Source organism: Aquarana catesbeiana, linkage group LG10 (assembly GCF_042186555.1).
Source record: "Aquarana catesbeiana isolate 2022-GZ linkage group LG10, ASM4218655v1, whole genome shotgun sequence".
Taxonomy (NCBI): domain Eukaryota; kingdom Metazoa; phylum Chordata; class Amphibia; order Anura; family Ranidae; genus Aquarana; species Aquarana catesbeiana.
In genome coordinates this window covers 12,075,964-12,094,116 of record NC_133333.1, presented here as the reverse complement: position 1 = coordinate 12,094,116, position 18,153 = coordinate 12,075,964, and the positions used below count along the sequence as shown (strand labels likewise).

The window sequence follows — 18,153 nt, the reverse complement described above, 5'->3', positions numbered from 1 at the left end:
TGAAGGCAATTTGTTCCACTGGATTTTAGTTAGGGGTATCAGAGTAAAGGGGGCTGAATACAAATACCCCCCCCCCACACTTTTTACATATTTATTTGTAAAAACTTTCGAAAACCATTTATTCTTTTCCTTCTACTTCACAATTATGTGACACTTTGTGTTGGTCTATCACATAAGATCCCAATAAAATACATTTACGTTTTTGGTTGTAACATGACAAAATGTGGAAAAATTCAAAGGGGTGTGAATACTTTTTCAAGGCGCTATATAGCCAGTTCCATTCCATTTAGACGATTTAATGAGGAACTGCAGTCTGCTCACATAATTTGTAATAAAAACATCTTTGGCCATTCTGAAACTTCCCTCCAACCACGTTAAATATTATTTTATATATACTGTGATTCTGTACTTGCCAAATATGCTGCAGAAATCTCCCTCCACTGAGTCTGGCTGCATTCATTTTAACTGTGGGCAGCTGAAGCTGCTGCCTGTTCACTTCCTGGATTTAAACAGACACACAGAGGCACACCTCCAGCTCTGCAGCTCTCATTGGCCCTCTTGTGACTCATCCCCCCTCCCTTCCTGGCAAACTCTCAGGAGAGAGAGAGAAAGCTGTGCATGATGTCAAAAGCTCAGGCATTTTGCCAGACAAGAAACAGGAAGTGGGCTGTATAAGGTATTTGCTGGCAGAAAAAAAAATGTTTTACTATCCAAAGTTAAAACAACAAAGGTAGAGGATTTAATAGATGGAAAGAAGGGTTGGAGCCTATGTTGAGGTTGTCTGCATCCCTATTGGAGAGATTTTCCCTCACTTTCTGTCAGCAGAGGGAATGTGGGAAATCTCTCCAATGGGAACACAAACATGTTTTAGTAGAGCTAGGATTAGAACTTCCTACCATGTATTTGGCTGTCCATGTCTTCCTAGCCTGGTGACCCAGCCATTTAATTGTACTGGTGTTACAGGGAGAGGAAGCAATAGAAAATCACCCAGTTGGCGTCACAGATTTGCAAGTAAAGCTTGACAGAGGTGCATTCCTTCTCCACTATTTCCAAATATGTGAAAAAAAAGGTTTTGCCCGAAGTTGGGTTTTAACATTTGTTTAGTTTGAAGTTTCCCCTTAATAACCCTTGACTAAGCCCTGAGAGTGGGACGAAACATGTTGGGGAAGTGGCCTGGAGTCAGGATGAGGCTGTTATCACCTTTTACATGCTGGGCTTGTATGGTATGCGGTGGATGAGATTTTTCTCTCCTTGTTCTTCCCATTAATAAGGTCATACATATCATAACAACCAATTACCATTTTAAGGTGAACAGTGAATTCCAGTGGTTAAAAAAAGGGTGAAGAAGACCAAGGATGGATCTTTATGCTATAATCCTAAATTAGGCCAAAAATTATTTGCTGCTGCTGGTCATCACTCACATTATCCGCAGCAGTCTGGTCTCCCTGCGATTCCTGGATTCCAAAGGCAATAAGACAGATGACAGCTGCCACCCACATCAGGCACTGCAGCCCTCCGGCCAGCTGACGGGCAAACTTTACATATTCCGGGGTGCCCTTTGGAGGTTTAAGCTCGTTAGGTCCATCCCGGATCAATACCTCTGATGCGAAACTGCTCTTCAGACCCTGCAGAAGACAGGACACGATTATATCACTGAAGATATCAAATAACACAACGTCTTCCAATCACATGCTACACTGGGGGTCATGTAACCTACACTATATATTAGAGATGTCATCAATGAGTTGTAGCCATTTACAAAATATTTTTTTGGGGTATGGAAAACCTACAGCCATCCCCAACCACAAGCTATACAAAGTCCATTCCTTGAGCAACTTACAGCCAACCCCAACCACAGACTATAGAAAGTCAGTTCTTTCTGTGGCCTACAGCCAACCTTAACCAATGACTAGACATAATCTGTTCCTTTAGAAGCCTACGACCAACCCCAACCAAGAACTATACAAAGTTTGTTCCTTCCTCGGTGTACAGCCAAACCCAAGTATAGACTATAAAAAGTCTATTCCTTTAGAGGCCTATAGCCAACCCCAACCAAGGACCAGGCAAAGTCAGTTCCTTTAGCAGTATACAGCCAACCCAAACAAAGGACAAGGCAAAGTTAGTTCCTTTAGGAGCCTACAGCCAACCCCAACCAAGGACCAGGCAAAGTCAGTTCCTTTAGCAGCATACAGCCAACCCAAACAAAGGACAAGGCAAAGTTCGTTCCTTTAGGAGCCTACAGCTAACCCCAACCAAGGACAACGCAAAGTCAGTTCCTTTAGAGGCCTACAGCCAACCCCGACCAAGGACAAGGCAAAGTCAGTTCCTTTAGCAGCCTACAGCTAACCCCAGCCACAGACTTTACAAAATCAGTGCCTTCAGTGGCCTACAGCCAACCCCAACCAAGGTCTATACAAAGTATGTCCCTTCAGCAGTCTACAGCTACTCTCAATCATAGATTTTACAGCCCCCCCCCCATCTAGAAACAACTTACTTTTGTGACGCTTGTTTGATACTTCAGTTCCAGCTCCTCTATGGTAATCTGGTGGTCATTCTGCAAAAGAGGATGTCAAATTTCAAAACAATATTTTAACATCTACATAATGAGTCCCGGAATACTATTATTGGCCTCCTTTTGCCACTTTTGCCTTTCATCACCCTTTGCCTTATGTTACTGTTAATTATCAACTGGTTCTTCTCCAATATAATAAAGGGGATTTGCAGGAAGGGTTCTGCTTCTGCTTTTCTACAATAAAAATTATTGAACATAAACGAGAAATATCCAACCCTTCCGATTGTTCCCTGTTTTGTTCATCCTTAAAAAACTGACACAAAGACATGGAACAAGTGCCATGCATGCTTTGATGTTTCATGAAAGCAACTTGGCTATTGAAACAATTGGATAATGGAATGGCTGGATTGAAACCTATATGGGCGTAATGACCGAAAAAGTTTTAGTTATGCAGTAGATGATCAGATCCCAGCTTCTTCCGGTATATGTCCTGGATACAACAACAAATCTCCATGCCATAATTCCAGACTCTGCTGTTTAAGCTGGTTGTTTTGGGTGTCCCTGTCCATCCTTTACAGCTCCTCCTGTTAAATTTTCTATACTATATAGTAAATATACTGCACAATCCATAATGGGCACAGCCGGTGTGCAAACCTGGGAACTCCGCACAGGGATGGGGAGAACCCCTCATAATGGAAACAGTTGGTGTGCAAACCTGGAAACTCCACACCACACAGTGATCTTGGGAGCCCCTCATATTGGGCACAGCAGATGTACAGATCTGGAAAATCAATGCAAGGATGGTGAGAGCCCTCATAATGGACATGGCAGTTGTGCAGACCCAGGAACTCAGCACAGGGATGGTGGGAACTCCTCATAATGGGCACAGCAGGTGTACAGACCTGGGAACTCAGCTCAGGGATGGTGGGAACTCCTCATAATGGGCACAGCAGGTGTACAGACCTGGGAACTCAGCTCAGGGATGGTGGGAACTCCTCATAATGGGCACAGCAGGTATACAGACCCGGGATCTCAGCACAGGGATGGTGGGAACTCCTCATAATGGGCACAGCAGGTGTACAGACCCGGGAACTCAGCACGGGGATGGTGGGAACTCCTCATAATGGGCACAGCAGGTGTACAGACCCGGGAACTCAGCACAGGGATGGTGGAAACACCTCATAATGGGCACAGCAAATGACTCGGGAACGCAGCACAGACATCCCACCAAAAAGTCCCCAAAAAGGGAGATGAAACTGCCAGTAGATTTAGATCTCAACCATCTGCCAAACACAGAAATGTCAGTATTGGTTGGACTGGCTCTTTAAAGACCCCTTGAAGGGGGACAGAGATGGGAACATCAATGCAATAATCTCACACCTGGAGTTCCCAAAGAATGTGAGAAGACACTGAGCAATTTAACCCAACTGAAGCTATTTAACCACAATATGAGTACGAGATACTTCGTAACTGTATCATTTGTTTATGTATATATCCAAACGATGCCACTTTGTAGTCTCACACCTTTAGGACATAGCTTGAAAAGATAATGAATCCTGATAGATTTAGTTAGGAGGGCATTTATAGTACATGCATGCTTGTCCAGTGGGAATACAGTTCACAAGAGATCCTTTAGGAAGGTTCTCTCTATATAACACGGAAGTCACAACCTTATGTTCCCCTAAATCAAGATTTTATCAGCTGCCTCCATGTCCACCACCGGCTGTGAAGGTGGAAGCAAATATGGGGCCTGCTGTCTGCCTGGCAACCACAGAGATTATTGCCCGCTCAGATAGTTGTATCAGAGTTGTCTGTATGTTCGTCTAACATCTGCTCAGGAAAAATGATAACAATAGAGGAACTGTAGATAATTATTCTCATCAATTATTTTCTTATACGTGTAAAAGAGATCAGCATGACCTAATCATATCCCTATTAAAAATATTGTTTGCCTGTATCACTTAATAAAAAAAACAGCGAGGGGCAGTTGTATGAGCTCATTACATAGGCGGACACTGCTTCATGTATACCTGCTTCCTTCTCAGTGAATCTGCACAGTAGTTAAGCCTAATGCCGCGTACACACGACCGGACTTTCCGGCAGAAAAGTCAGACGGAATCATTCCATCGGACATTCCGATCATGTGTGGGCTTCATCTGACTTTTTCTTTCGAAAATTCTGAAGGACCTAGAAATAGAACATGTTTTAAATCTCTCATTCTCTCTCGTTCTCTCTCTCGTTCTCTCTCTCTTGTTCTCTCTCTCTCTCATTCTCTCTCTCTCGTTCTCTCTCTCTCGTTCTCGTTTTCTCTCTCTCTCTCTCTCTCTCTCTCGTTCTCTCTCTCTCTCTCTCTTTTGTTCTCTCTCTCTCGTTCTCATTCTCATTCTCTCATTCATTCTCATTTTCTCTCTCCCTCATTCTCTCTCTCCCTCGTTCTCTCTCTCTTTCGTTCTTCGTAGGACATGAGGCAAAACCTTTGTTCCTGGATTGGCCCAATACAGCCCTACAAGCTGGTGTGAATGTGCCCTTGCTGTTCGTCTTATTTCCCTGTGTGTCTACCAGGCGGGGTCTGTTTGATAGAGATCGATAGACTCCCCTCTAATGACCAGTGCTTCTGGTGGTCAGAGGCCTCATGATATTTGCTCTCCTTCTCTCTCTCATTCTCCCTCTCTCGTTCTCTCTCTCTCTCTCCCTCTCCCTCTCCCTCTCTCTCTCTCTCTCTCTCTCTCTCTCTCATTCTCTCTCTCATTCTTTCTCTCTCATTCTCACTCTTGTTCTCTCTCTCTCTCTCTCTCTCTCTCTCTCTCTCTCTCTCTCGTTCTCTCTCTCTCTTGTTCTCTCTCTCTTGTTCTCTCTTGTTCTCTCTCTCTCTCATTCTCTCTCTCTCATTCTCTCTCTCTCGCTCTCTCTCTCTCTCTATCTTCCTCTCTCATTCTCTCTGCCTCTCGTTCTCTCTCTCTCTCTTGTTCTCTCTCTCTCATTCTCTTTCGTTCTCTTTCATTCTCTCTCTCTCATTCCCTCTCATTCTCTCTCGTGCTCTCTCTCTCTCTCTCTCTCATTCTCTCTCTCTCATCCTCTCTCTCTCGTTCCCTCTCTCTCGCTCTCTCTCTCGTTCTCTCTCTCTCGTTCTCTCGTTCTCTCTCTCTCTCGTTCTCTCGTTCTCTCACTCTCTCTCGTTCTCTCTCGCTCTCTCTCATTCTCATTCTCGTTCTCTCATTCATTCTTGTTCTCTCTCTCGTTCTCATTCTCGTTCTCTCATTCATTCTTGTTCTCTCTCTGGTTCTCTCTCTCTCGTTCTCTCTCTCGTGTTCTCTCTCTCTCTCTCGTTCTCTCTCTCTCTCTCTCTCTCGTTCTCTCTCTCTTTTGTTCTCTCTCTCGTTCTCTCTCTCTCTCTCTCTCGTTCTCTCGCTCTCTCTCTCGTTCTCTCTCGTTCTCTCTCTCTCTTTCTCTCTCTCTTTTGTTCTCTCGCTCTCGTTCTCTCGCTCTCTCTCTCTCGTTCTCTCTCTCTCGTTCTCTCTCTCTCTCTCTCCCTCGTTCTCTCTCTCTCGTTCTTCGTAGGACATGAGGCAAAAGCTTTGTTCCTGGATTGGCCCAATACAGCCCTACAAGCTGGTGTGAATGTGCCCTTGCTGTTCCTCTTATTTCCCTGTGTGTCTACCAGGCGGGGTCTGTTTGATAGAGATCGATAGACTCCCTGCAGTCTCTAATGACCAGTGCTTCTGGTGGTCAGAGGCCTCATGATCTTTGCTTTGGGTCACAATAAAGAGCGCCTGAGCATTTATTTATGCCAAGAAAGATCTTCTTACTTTTTTATTAATAATTTTAAAATAAATAAAATAAAATAATAATTTTAATGATCAGTATTAATTATTGATTTAGGTCATGTGAATTTTAATGATAGGTCAATTGTACTGTTTGCCTGTAAGGCTGGTACCTCACATCGTAAAAAATGAACATCTTAGAAAAATGCTGTCCCATTTTTATTTTATTTTAATTTATATACTTATTCATTTTTTGATGCCTATTTTACTCTTAGGGACGTGTGTAGAAATGTTGAATATTTAAATCTTTGCAGTGCTACCTGTATCTGCACACACCTCTTCTTCCTCAGCTGAGCAGGCGTGAGTCGACGCTGTAAGTTATAATGTCCATAGCCACTAGATGGAGCTAAGTATCATAATGATTTTCTATTATACCTAGCTCCATCTTGTGGCCAAATGTGGCATTTTCTGTTTTAAAATAAATGAAAAAAGTTCTACCAGCATAGGAAGGAGCCTAATAACAGTTTTTTTTCTTCTCATTTGCACAGAGTTAGTGTATAAGTACTTTTATTGGGAATTGCTATGCAATTTTTTTTTTTTTTTTAAATAAATACCCCCCTTGGTGTGCTATCGAGGCAAACTAGGCATCTGCCTTAGGGCAGCATAAGGATTACTTTCTGATAGTTGTATTAATAGTTTTTAAGTGACTTGTACTAACAACCTATTACTTCATACAGGTTTCAGTCTGTATCTGGAACCCCAGAACTTACTATGTCCATCTCCTTCTTCATCTGCTCCATCTTTTCCTTCTTCCCCCCTTTTCCCTTCTTCTTGATTTTTGCGTCCATCTCATCTTTGCCTTCCCTCTCCATCTCCACCGAGTACATGTCATACTGTTCCTAAAGGGATAAAAAAGACAATATTTGATTAGCTCGGATTTAAATCTCTATTTCCCAGTTAAAGGATATCTAAACCCATGAAGAAAAATGTAACATTAACATATTACAGCTTACACTAGATCTGCGCGGTTCATTTCATTCAAAATTCAGAGGAACTTTTTGTTATTCGGAAATTTGGATGTATCTAAAACTAATTTAAACAAATCTGAAATAATATGATGTAATTCGGCCAAAATTTGATTCGAATTCGACTCAAATTCTAAATTGAATTAGAAAACAAGAATAAAATGGAATAGAAAATAAAGGAATTGAAAAGAATAGAATAGAGTAAAATAGAACAGAATAGAATAGAATAGAAAAATAAAAGAATAGAATAAATAAAAAGAAAAAAAGGTAATAGAATAGAAGAGAATAGAATAAAATAGAAAATAAAAGAACAGAACAAGAAAAAAAATGATTAAAACAGAACAGAATAGAAAATGAATAGAAAACAATAGAATAGAATATAACCGTATTCTGAAATTTGAATTTCAAATAGAATAAATTTGAATCGACTAGATTAGAAAAGAATAGAAAAAATTAGAATAAAATTCAGTACAATAGAATAAAAGAGAATATAACTGTCTTCCGAAATTCGAATTTCGAGTAGAATAAATTTGAATAGAATAGATTAAAAAATAATAGGATAGAAAAGAATAGAAAAAAAAACAATAGAATAGAAAGAATAGAATAGAATAGAAATCTTCCAATATTTGAATTTTGAATAGAATAAATTTGAGTTTGAATAGACTAGAATTCAATAGATAAATCTTGAATAGAAAAAACAATAGAATAGAATAAAACAGACAATGTTTAACCGTCTTCCGAAATTCAAATTTTGAATAGAATAAATTTGAATTTGAATCGAAAAGGAATAAACAAAAACAAATTCTGTAAATGAATTAAACAAATTTACCTAAAGTAAATTATTTAAATAACGAATCAAAACAAAACAAATTTTTTCATTCTGCACATCTAGCTTTCACATCCTTAGCTGCGGTGGCTGCGTTTGTTTTCTTTTTAGGCTAAGAACACATTCAGCAAGTACAGAAAAAATACCTTATGATCCTGCCAGAAATCCAGTGTCCTTGTCATGTCCTGTGCGCCGAACAGAAATCTCTAACAACATGATTAAGCTCCTCAGCTGTCTTCTGTGAATTACAAAGCCCACATCATAGAGCTGAGGAGGGGGGGTGATTTTTGTAGTCCAAATAATGAGAGTACTGTATGTACAGAAGAGCAGCATTGTCACCATAGGACAGGAAGTGTGCTACTGGCAGGATCACCAAGTGAAAATAAAGGAAAGAAAATCCTCAAAGGTAAACTAAAGCAGCCACCACTTCTAAGGACCAGAAGCCAGAAATATATTACTTTGTTGCTTTGGGGTTTAGATACACTTTTTTTTTATTTTTGCATATGCTTTTAGGTTGACAAAGTGTATGTGTTGCTAAAGTGATGGACCCAATTGTGGGAAAGATAGGACTTGAAATCCAAATTCTAGAGGTAGCCATGGGGAGCCCCCAGAGTAGTGTAAAAAGGATGAGACACCACAGATCTAATGCAAGTCCTGTAAGTCTTTAGTAAGTTGACCCAAATCAATAAAATTTATATAATTTTATTTTACTTTTTGTTGTCCAGTATTCACTTATCCACTTCATTTACTGCAAGCATCTAAGCTCGAATGAAGTGAAGGGGAGTCCTGAGTTTAAAAACATGTTGGCTTAAGCCCTGATGAAGGGGAGTCTTGAGCTCTTAAATGTGTTGGCTTAAGCCCCGATGAAGGGGAATCTTGAGCCCCAAATTGTGTTGGCTTAGGCCTCGATGAAAGGGAGTCTTGAGCCCCAAAATGTGTTGGCTTAAGCCCCTGGTAAAGGGAGTCTTGAGCCTCAAAATATGTTGACTTAAGCCCTGATGAAGGGAAGACTTCAGCCCCAAAATTTGTTGGCTTTAGCCCTGATGAAGGGGAGTCTTGAGCCCACAAACGTGTTGGCTTAAGCTCTAAAGAAGGGGAGTCTTGAGCCCCCAAAAATGTTGGCTTAAGCCCTGATGAAGGGTAGTCTTGAGCCCCAAAATGTGTTGGCTTAGGCCCTGATGAAAGGGAGTCTTGAGCCCCAAAATGTGTTGGCTTAAGCCCGGATAAAGGGGAGTCTTAAGCCTTAACATATGTTGGCTTAAGCCCTGATGAAGAAAAGACTTCAGCCCTGAAATTTGTTGGCTTTAGCCCTGATGAAGGGGAGTCTTGAGCCCCCAAATGTGTTGGCTTAAGCCCTGATGAAGGGGAGTCTTCAGCCCCAAAATGTGTTGGCTTTAGCCCTGATGAAAGGGAGTCTTGAGCCCCAATACATGTTGGATTAAAACCTTGATGAAGGGAAGTCTTCAGCCCTGAAATTTGTTGGTTTTGGCCCTGATGAAGGGGAGTCTTGCGCCCCAAAACATGTTGGCTTAAGCCCTAATAAAGGGGAGTCTTGAGCCGTGAAACCTGTTAGCTTAAGCTTTGATAAAGGAGAGTCTTAAGCCCCCAAAACATGTTGGCTTAAGCCCTGATGAAGGTGAGTCTTGAGCCCCAAAATGTGTTGGCTTAAGCCCGGATAAAGGGGAGTCTTAAGCCTTAAAATATGTTGGCTTAAGCCCTGATGAAGGGAAGACTTCAGCCCCGAAATGTGTTGGCTTTAGCCCTGATGAAGGGGAGTCTTGAGCCCCCAAATGTGTTGGCTTAGGCCCTGATGAAAGGGAGTCTTGAGCCCCAAAATGTGTTGGCTTAAGCCCTGATAAAGGGGGTCTTAAGCCTTAAAATATGTTGGCTTGATGAAGGGAAGACTTCAGCCCCGAAATTTGTTGGCTTTAGCCCTGATGAAGGGGAGTCTTGAGCCCCCAAACATGTTGGCTTAAGCCCTGATGAAGGGGAGTCTTGAGCCCCAAAATGTGTTGGCTTAGGCCCTGATGAAAGGGAGTCTTGAGCCTCAAAATGTGTTGGCTTAAGCCCGGATAAAGGGGGGTCTTAAGCCTTAAAATATGTTGGCTTAAGCCCTGATGAAGGGAAGACTTCAGCCCTGAAATGTGTTGGCTTTAGCCCTGATGAAGGGGAGTCTTGAGCCCCCAAACGTGTTGGCTTAAGCCCTGATGAAGGGGAGTCTTGAGCCCCAAAATGTGTTGGCTTAGGCCCTGATGAAAGGGAGTCTTGAACCCCAAAATGTGTTGGCTTAAGCCCTGATAAAAGGGAGTCTTGAGCCCCAATACATGTTGGCTTAAAACCTTGATGAAGGGAAGTCTTCAGCCCCGAAATTTGTTGGCTTTGGCCCTGATGAAGGGGAGTCTTGAGCCCCAAAACACGTTGGCTGAAGACCTAATGAAGAGGAGTCTTGAGCCCCAAAAGGTGTTGGCTTAAGCCCTGATGAAGAGGAGTCTTGAGCCCCAAAACATGTTGGCTTAAGCACTGATGAAGGGGAGCCTTGAGCTACAAAACATGTTGGCTTAAAGCGGTAGTAAACTCAGTTTTTTCACTTTTACCTACAGGAAAGCATATACAGTGAATATCTCCTAAATTTGGAGAAGATATTCACACTGCATGCAGCCGGTGATATTGTGCCGCAAACGAGTTGTCGTGCTGTCATCTTGGCCCCAACCACTCGTGTAGTTAGAGGCCGTGAAACCGGAAGGAAGACCAGGTGAAGATGGAAGCCCTGTCAGCGGTGACAGCATGCCGCTGGAGGGCTTTGTTTTAAGGTAAGTCTCGCATAATATGCTAGTATGCATACTAGCACATTATGACATTATTTTGAAGGGGTGTTTTTTGTTTTTTTTTAAGATGCAGTTTACAACTGCTTTAAGCCCTGACGAAGGGAAGTCTTTATCCCCCAAATTGTGTTGGCTTAAGCCCTGAAGAAGGGGAGTCTTGAGCCTCAAAACGTGCTGGCTTACTGTTTAATATATTTCTAGATGTCAATTTATTCCTTCCTGATGCCCAACATGGCAGCTCATGGCCAGATCAAAGTTCCAGAAATGTCAAATGTCTTCATCTTACTGGTAAATCTTTCAGCTAATGTCATCTATTGGCCTTTTAGGTGTTAACTCCCTTTAACACCTAAAGCTGTTTTTGATTATATAAACCTCGGCTGATAAGGGGACACTTTCTCCTCTAATCTTGGGCTGGCCAGCAGGACTAACAGCACCTGACAATGGCGTATCGCATGTACAAGGTGCTAAGCAAACAGCTCACTGTGTATTCGCAGTTGTTGTTACAGAAATAATTTGTCCTTTACAGGATAAGAGGGAGATATGTTATCGCAGCACCTGCACTTGGGGTTGACATTTATTGCTGCGCGACGTTTTACGTGATGCGATAAGGTCGTCTTTCAGGTTACCCCAGATTCAAGATCAAGAGGAGCTAGGTGACTAGATGTGCAGGTCTATATAGTGTATGTGTGTGTGTATGTATATATATAGTGTATACTCTGCTATAATGTATTTAATACACCAAGAACTTCTTATTTACAGGACCAGTCCAACCAAACAGTGATATTTTAGTTATAGGTGAAGCCTGGTTACTCCAACAGTGAGATCACCATGATAAAATGACCAACTGTGTTCCTTCACTCCTAAGTGTTTTTGGTTTCCCTACCCCCTGTTGTGAGCCCCTGCCCCTCCCATTGCTTTCTCCATAATACAGAAATAAATAAAAAGGAAGCAGGGATGGTGGGAACCCCTCAAAATGGGCACAGCAGATGTGCAGACCCAGGAACTCAGCACAGGGATGGTGGAAGCCCTTCATAATGGGTACAGCAGGTGTACAGACCCAGGAACTCAGCACAGGGATGGTGGAAGCCCCTCATAATGGGTACAGCAGGTGTACAGACCCAGGAACTCAGCACAGGGATGTTGGAAGCCCCTCATAATGGGTACAGCAGGTGTACAGACCCAGGAACTCAGCACAGGGATGGTGGAAGCCCCTCATAATGGGTACAGTGGGTGTACAGACCTGGGAACTCAGCACAGGGATGATGGGAACCCCTCATAATGGGCACAGCAGGTGTACAGACCTGGGAGCTCAGCACAGGGATGGTGGGAACCCCTCATAATGGGCACAGCAGGTGTACAGACCTGGGAACTCAGCACAGGGATGGTGGGAACCCCTCATAATGGGCACAGCGGGTGTACAAACTTGGGAACTCAGCACAGGGATGGTAGGAACCCCTCATATTGGGTACAGCAGGTGTACAGACACGGGAGCTCAGCACAGGGATCGTGGGAACCCCTCATAATGGGCACAGCAGGTGTACAGACCTGGAAACTCAGCACAGGGATTTTGAGAACCCCTCATAATGGGCACAGCGGGTGTACAGTCCCGGGAACTCAGCACAGGGATGGTGGGAACCCCTCATAATGGACACAGCAGGTGTACAGACCCGGGAACTCAGCACAGGAATAGTGGGAACCCCTCATAATGAGCACAGCACATGTGCAGAGTGCAGACCCAGAAACTTGGTGCAGGGATCTCACCAATAGACTCTACAAGAGACAGGAGTAACTGGGTCGAACTCTCCAGGATCTAGCGAACACTGAAAAATCTCTGTTGGGTGCAGTGGCCCTTTAATTCGGTAAGGTCAAACAGTTACAATAGTAAAAGCCAGTTAGAATTTTCTTCTTCATTAAACCATAGTGAGCTGAAACCTGATTGGCTGTGAGCTGCTGTCCTTTGGACATCATTCCTGCTCTTTGCTACTTTATTAATCTTATTTCAAAAGGCAATCTGCAAAGAGCAAAACAGCCAATCAGCAACCAGCTGGCAATGTCCTGAAAACCTTATGAATGATGAAGAATAACATTGTATTCATTGTTTCTCTTAACAACTTCATTGTTTCTCTTAACAGGTCTAGAGATCATATACTCCCCTGATGTCCAACCTGCAGCCCTTTGTTCCTTGTTGACCACCCTGTAGACCCCGGCAGTCATTAATGGGAGCAATGGTTTATTAAGGAAGCGGTGATGGCGGTGATCTCCAGTAGTCTCATGTAATGTCCCCAAGCTCTGACTGTCATCTGTAGCACCTCTAATGACACTTTCCTGCTATCTTCTTGATTGGAAATGTCACAGGGTGTACAGGGTCAACAGCAACCATTGCAATAATCCGGTGATGAATAGTTGATATTTTCACACAGATTTTTGATGTTCCCTTGGGGGTTCCTTCCCCCAAGGGAACATCTGCCGTAGGTCGTAGGATATGGGAGCAAATCTCTCCAAAAGTGAGGAATATCCTGCTTTTAGATAGCTGTCACTTGTCACTGTAACAGGTGTCCCCATTAAAGGATTTTCCTTTTATCCCTGTTCCAGTGACACCAGGACAGATAGAAAAGAGAAATCTCTTCAGCAGGAAAACAGACCGCAATAAAACAAAAACCTGACAGAGGTTCTAACTCGTATATTTAAAAAGCTAAAAATGTTATTGCTTGTGTCCTTACTCTATCCAAAACTTTAAAAAAAATGAAATGCTGGCTTTAGATACAACTCATTTGCACACAAAACATTTGTTTGGGGCATAGGCAGACTCAGGGGGTACATATAGGTTATCTATTTAACAAACTATACTGTATATCTGCCCCCTCTTACCACAGAGCAGGGCCTCACAAAGCCTCTGCTGCAGGGAGGACAGAGATAAATAAAAGGTGCTAAAAGTACCAATTTTCTACTGCCAACTACTCAGCAGCAGTAGTAGCTGCAATGTCAAACTTATAACTCATAAAGTTATATCTGAAATATCTCTTTTGGGTAGACTAACCCTTTAATTTGAATGGATTGACCCTTTTATTTGTCAAGGTCAAAGACCTACAACACTAGAAGCCACTGTGTAACCAGGTCATTTTCAATAAGTAGTAATATAGACTGGTTTGTAGAGCAGCCCCCCCCCCGACCTAGAACATGATCTGCTCCTGGACTTCACTTTGGCTTTGAGACTCTTCACCAAAATCTGTTGGCTAAAGATGTCGATAGACAAGGTGGTGGAAGGAAGATCCGACCATTCCAGTTGTTCTATACAGAAATTGTGGCATTGAGCCCAGGTTCACACTGAGCTGCGGGAAATAAAGCCGTACGAGTTCAGCTGAACAAATCGCATGTCAAATCGTACCAATGTGAACCAGGGCTTAATACACAATTGTATCAGCATGGTGCGCATGTTTATACCCAGCCCAGATACTCATGGAAAGCAGTCACGATCATCCAACACTGGTCTTGGGCGACCGCTTTACATTGGTCAGCTTGAGGGGTGACCGTACAGGTGAGTGACCGCCCATATGGATGTCACCAGTTCAGTTCAACTCAAACTAGAAAGTCTTGACCTACCACTGTAGACCTTTATTTTAGAGGTCACTGGTTCCTTGGTCGTCATCTTCATCCTATGGCTTCACTTATCAGTAAGTCTCTGTCTTGAAGTAAGAGCATCGACTTACAAACCAATGAAGCCCACAAAAACTTCAGCCAGGGAACTCGAACAAAAAATCTCTGTAAAGACCAACAATGGTAGCAACCATGTTTCTTTCTTGACTGGCCTGGTTGATCCTAATTTGGAATGCACAGAGAGGACCAGGAGCAGAGCGTTCTCTTCCTTCTACTTTAGATATTCTTCTGTTGAATTAACATTATAATATATATATATATATATATATATATATATATATATATATACACATATATTTTTATTCTCACTCACCTTCTTCCCCATTTTGCTTGTTTGGTGGTCAGGGGAATTTCTTCAGGTTGATGGTTGATGCCAACAAGTCTTGGCACGCGCCTGAGTCAACTTATAAAGTCCAAGAGTTGGACCCTCCCCGAAGCACAGAGTGCATCAACCACCCCCATCTTCCACTCTCTGCCCCTTTACGTCTGTAAGGCAGATCCAATCTCTGCTGTGTGATAAAACAAGGACAAGCAGGTTACAGACTCCTTCTTCTGTCCTTCAGTCTCACGTTCCATGGCCAGTGGTGTATTGACTCGAGGGTCAGCTCAACACTTTACGTCTCAGGCTTTTAGAACAGTGATATAGCAAAAATGAACTGTAAAATTATACAACTGTCCTATGTTCCAAAAGTATCATCAATTACCAATTTTGTTTACAGCTACCACTGCACCTGGGGCAGACGCCCCTCCTGCCTACCCCTGGTTCTTGCAGGTGTGAATGTCTTTAAAGCTGAACTCCAGGCAATTTTTTTCCTCATGCAGTGGGGCTGTGCCCACACTGCTTGGGTCAATTGCTCACTTTGTCTAGGGGTGTGCAGAAAGATTATATCTACCCTATCATCCATACTCATCCTCAGCGCTCCTCCACAGTCCAGAGGTAGACTGTGCCTGATCTATGGAGCCTGCTCTGGGCGTGATGATGTCAGGAACAGTCCACTATTCAAGGCTTCTGGAGCATGTGGGTGCCAGACTTGTCTTGTGCTGGGAGGATGGGAGGATTATGTAAGTATATCTCCACTCTCCTCTCCCCTAGACAAAAATGAGCGGTTAACCCGTGCAGTGGGTAGAAATAAAAAACTGCCAGGAGCTCAGCTTTAAAGACCTCCACACCTGCAAGGACCTTGGGAGGGCAGGAGGGGCGGCTGCCCCAGGTGCAGTGGTAGTGGCGGTCGCCCCCCTCATTACGTTCTCAAGATCAATGACTGGCAACCAGCAGGCCACACCTGCAAAGACCCGGCTATTGTACTCAGGGCCCGGACAAGAGGTGGGCAGGAGTGGCAGCCACCCAGGGTGCAGTCACAGGGGGTCCGCCCCCACTTCTCATGCTTCAGATCAGTGGGTGGGAGCCAGTGGGCCGGGGCTTCATATCTGCTCTGACAGCTATTGCTGTCACACCGTGCTCCACAATGCTCACTATCCACTAGGAATGAACCGATACCAGCATTGGTGGCGATACCAAACATTTGCGTGAGTATCGGTACTTAAGCAAATGCTCCCAATACCAAAACCAATACTTTGCGGTGCGATTTGCATCAATACAAAATAAATTGGCGCAAATCGCAATGCAAAGAATCGCATGCAATTTGAACAGGAATGTGATGCGATTCCTGGCCAAATCGCATGTAATTTTCCACACCACTCCTGTGTGTGTGTGTGTGTGTGTGTGTGTAGGAAGGGAAAAGCACCATTTAGTGGGGAGTATTTCAAAACTGTTAAAGGACACAGTACAATGCAAAATCTTCATAGGTGATAGCAAATCAAGGCCACTGGAGGTGCTTTTAGGGCTGGAGGTGATGTAGAAGTGGTCCTCCCTCCAAGCTGACATCAATCACTTTGCCCTTTATTCACAGGGTCCTCCAGCCCCGTAAGCAACTCCAGCAGCCATGATTTGCTGTCATCAGCGGACCGGGACACCTATGAAGATTTTGCATATGGCCAGATATGTTCTGTAAGTTCTAACCTTTTTAATAAACTGGCCACTAGATGGCGCTTTTCCCTTTCTATCAGTGGCGGCCGGTGGTATTTTTTTTCACCTTTACCTCCCCGCCCCGGTTGGTCGGTCACCCGGCCACAACACTTACCCCGGGCTTCCCTCCGGGCAAACGGCTTCCCCTGCACCTCCTCTCGTCTCCTTCCTCCCCCTCCTGGCGCCCAGCGTAGCTTCTCCTCAGGCTTCCGTACGGGCAATGGATGGGCGGCCAGTTAACTTCCCGTGCATCTCCTCTCCCCGTGTCTCCTCCTTCCTCCTCCTGGCGGCCAGCTTAGCTTCTCCTTTCGGCCAATTGGGAAATGGGTCTCAGGACCCTCTTACTGATTGGCTGGGAGGAGAATTAATGTGACAATAGTGAATATAGTGAATAGTGAATATTCATTCGCTATTGTCAGGCAACTGGGTGGGCTTCGGGTGCAGTGCTCTAGTGCACAGGTGACACGGAAAATGCATCGTACATGCGCAACTACCTTCTAGCTGCTAGAAACCAAGCGATTGGCCACGCATGTGCAGTGCACACTCCACACTAACCATGAGCAGCCAGAGATTGGGTGCTGCAGGGGGGGGCTGAATGTAAGGTGAGCTTGGAGGTAAAGTAGATGTAAGCCAAAACTGTAAAGTGGCCTTGGAAGCCCAATCGCTAAAAAAAAAAAAGACGTGCTATTGACTTGTTCATATCGGGTGTGGTGCCGGAACCCATGTAATTGACATGAGCATATGGGGTCACCTGATGTAAAGGGGACTCTAATGAGGACACCTGGTGTAAAGAGGGACTCTACTGGGGACACCTGATGTAAAAGGGTCTCTACTGGGGACACCTGATGTAAAGAGGGACTCTACTGGGGACACCTGATGTAAAGGGGGACTCTACTGGGGACACCTGATGTACAGGGGGACTCTACTGGGAACACCTGATGTAAAGGGGGCACTCTACAGGGGACACCTGATGTAAAGGGGGACTCTACTGGGGACAACAGAGGAGATTGTGATATCACCACCCCTCCTTTCCACATCATCCAATCAGACAACGACTTGCATTCAATGAAAAAATACAAGGTGTCCTGGGAATGGCAGCAGCACCCCCATGTTCACTATAAGGATAGGCAGCCGCTTGGCACTGGACCTAGACGACTGCCGCTATTGCCAGCAGCGACTGCTACAGTGATTCTGCACTTCCAAAGTCAAGCTAGTGATTGTGACCTCACCACGTCACCTTTCCACCTCATCCAAACAGAGAATGCCTTGCATTTATTGAAAAAAAAAAAAATACAAGGCAATCTGTGAATGGCAGCAGCACCCTCCTCCCAGCCACTTTTCACTGGAACTAGATGACTCCTGCTATCGCCCTAAAAGTAACGACTACTACAGCAATTCTACATTTTCACAAGTATGGAATATGGACACTTAAATTAGTCCAAGCTGGACCACACATGCACATGGTCCGGGATGGTGTCGGGTACTGGCTCCACATTTAGATGCTAGAAGAGGCAAACGGTGATATCT

At 43.9% G+C, this 18,153-nt stretch overlaps 1 protein-coding gene across 1 annotated transcript in view; it reads right to left on the bottom strand.

Annotated features, from left to right (window-relative positions):
- The window catches only part of ATP4A (ATPase H+/K+ transporting subunit alpha), a 41,508-nt gene extending 26,435 nt beyond the window's left edge, over window positions 1–15,073 (bottom strand). Inside the window, exons 1-4 of the mRNA XM_073601628.1 lie at window positions 14,914–15,073; window positions 7,044–7,172; window positions 2,495–2,554; window positions 1,422–1,625 (exon numbers count right to left, since the gene is read on the bottom strand). Of these exons, the coding sequence (XP_073457729.1) occupies window positions 1,422–1,625; window positions 2,495–2,554; window positions 7,044–7,172; window positions 14,914–14,925 (405 nt within the window). The 5' untranslated portion in view covers window positions 14,926–15,073. The remainder of the gene's footprint in view (window positions 1–1,421; window positions 1,626–2,494; window positions 2,555–7,043; window positions 7,173–14,913) is intronic.
- Between the last annotated feature and the right edge of the window lie 3,080 nt (window positions 15,074–18,153).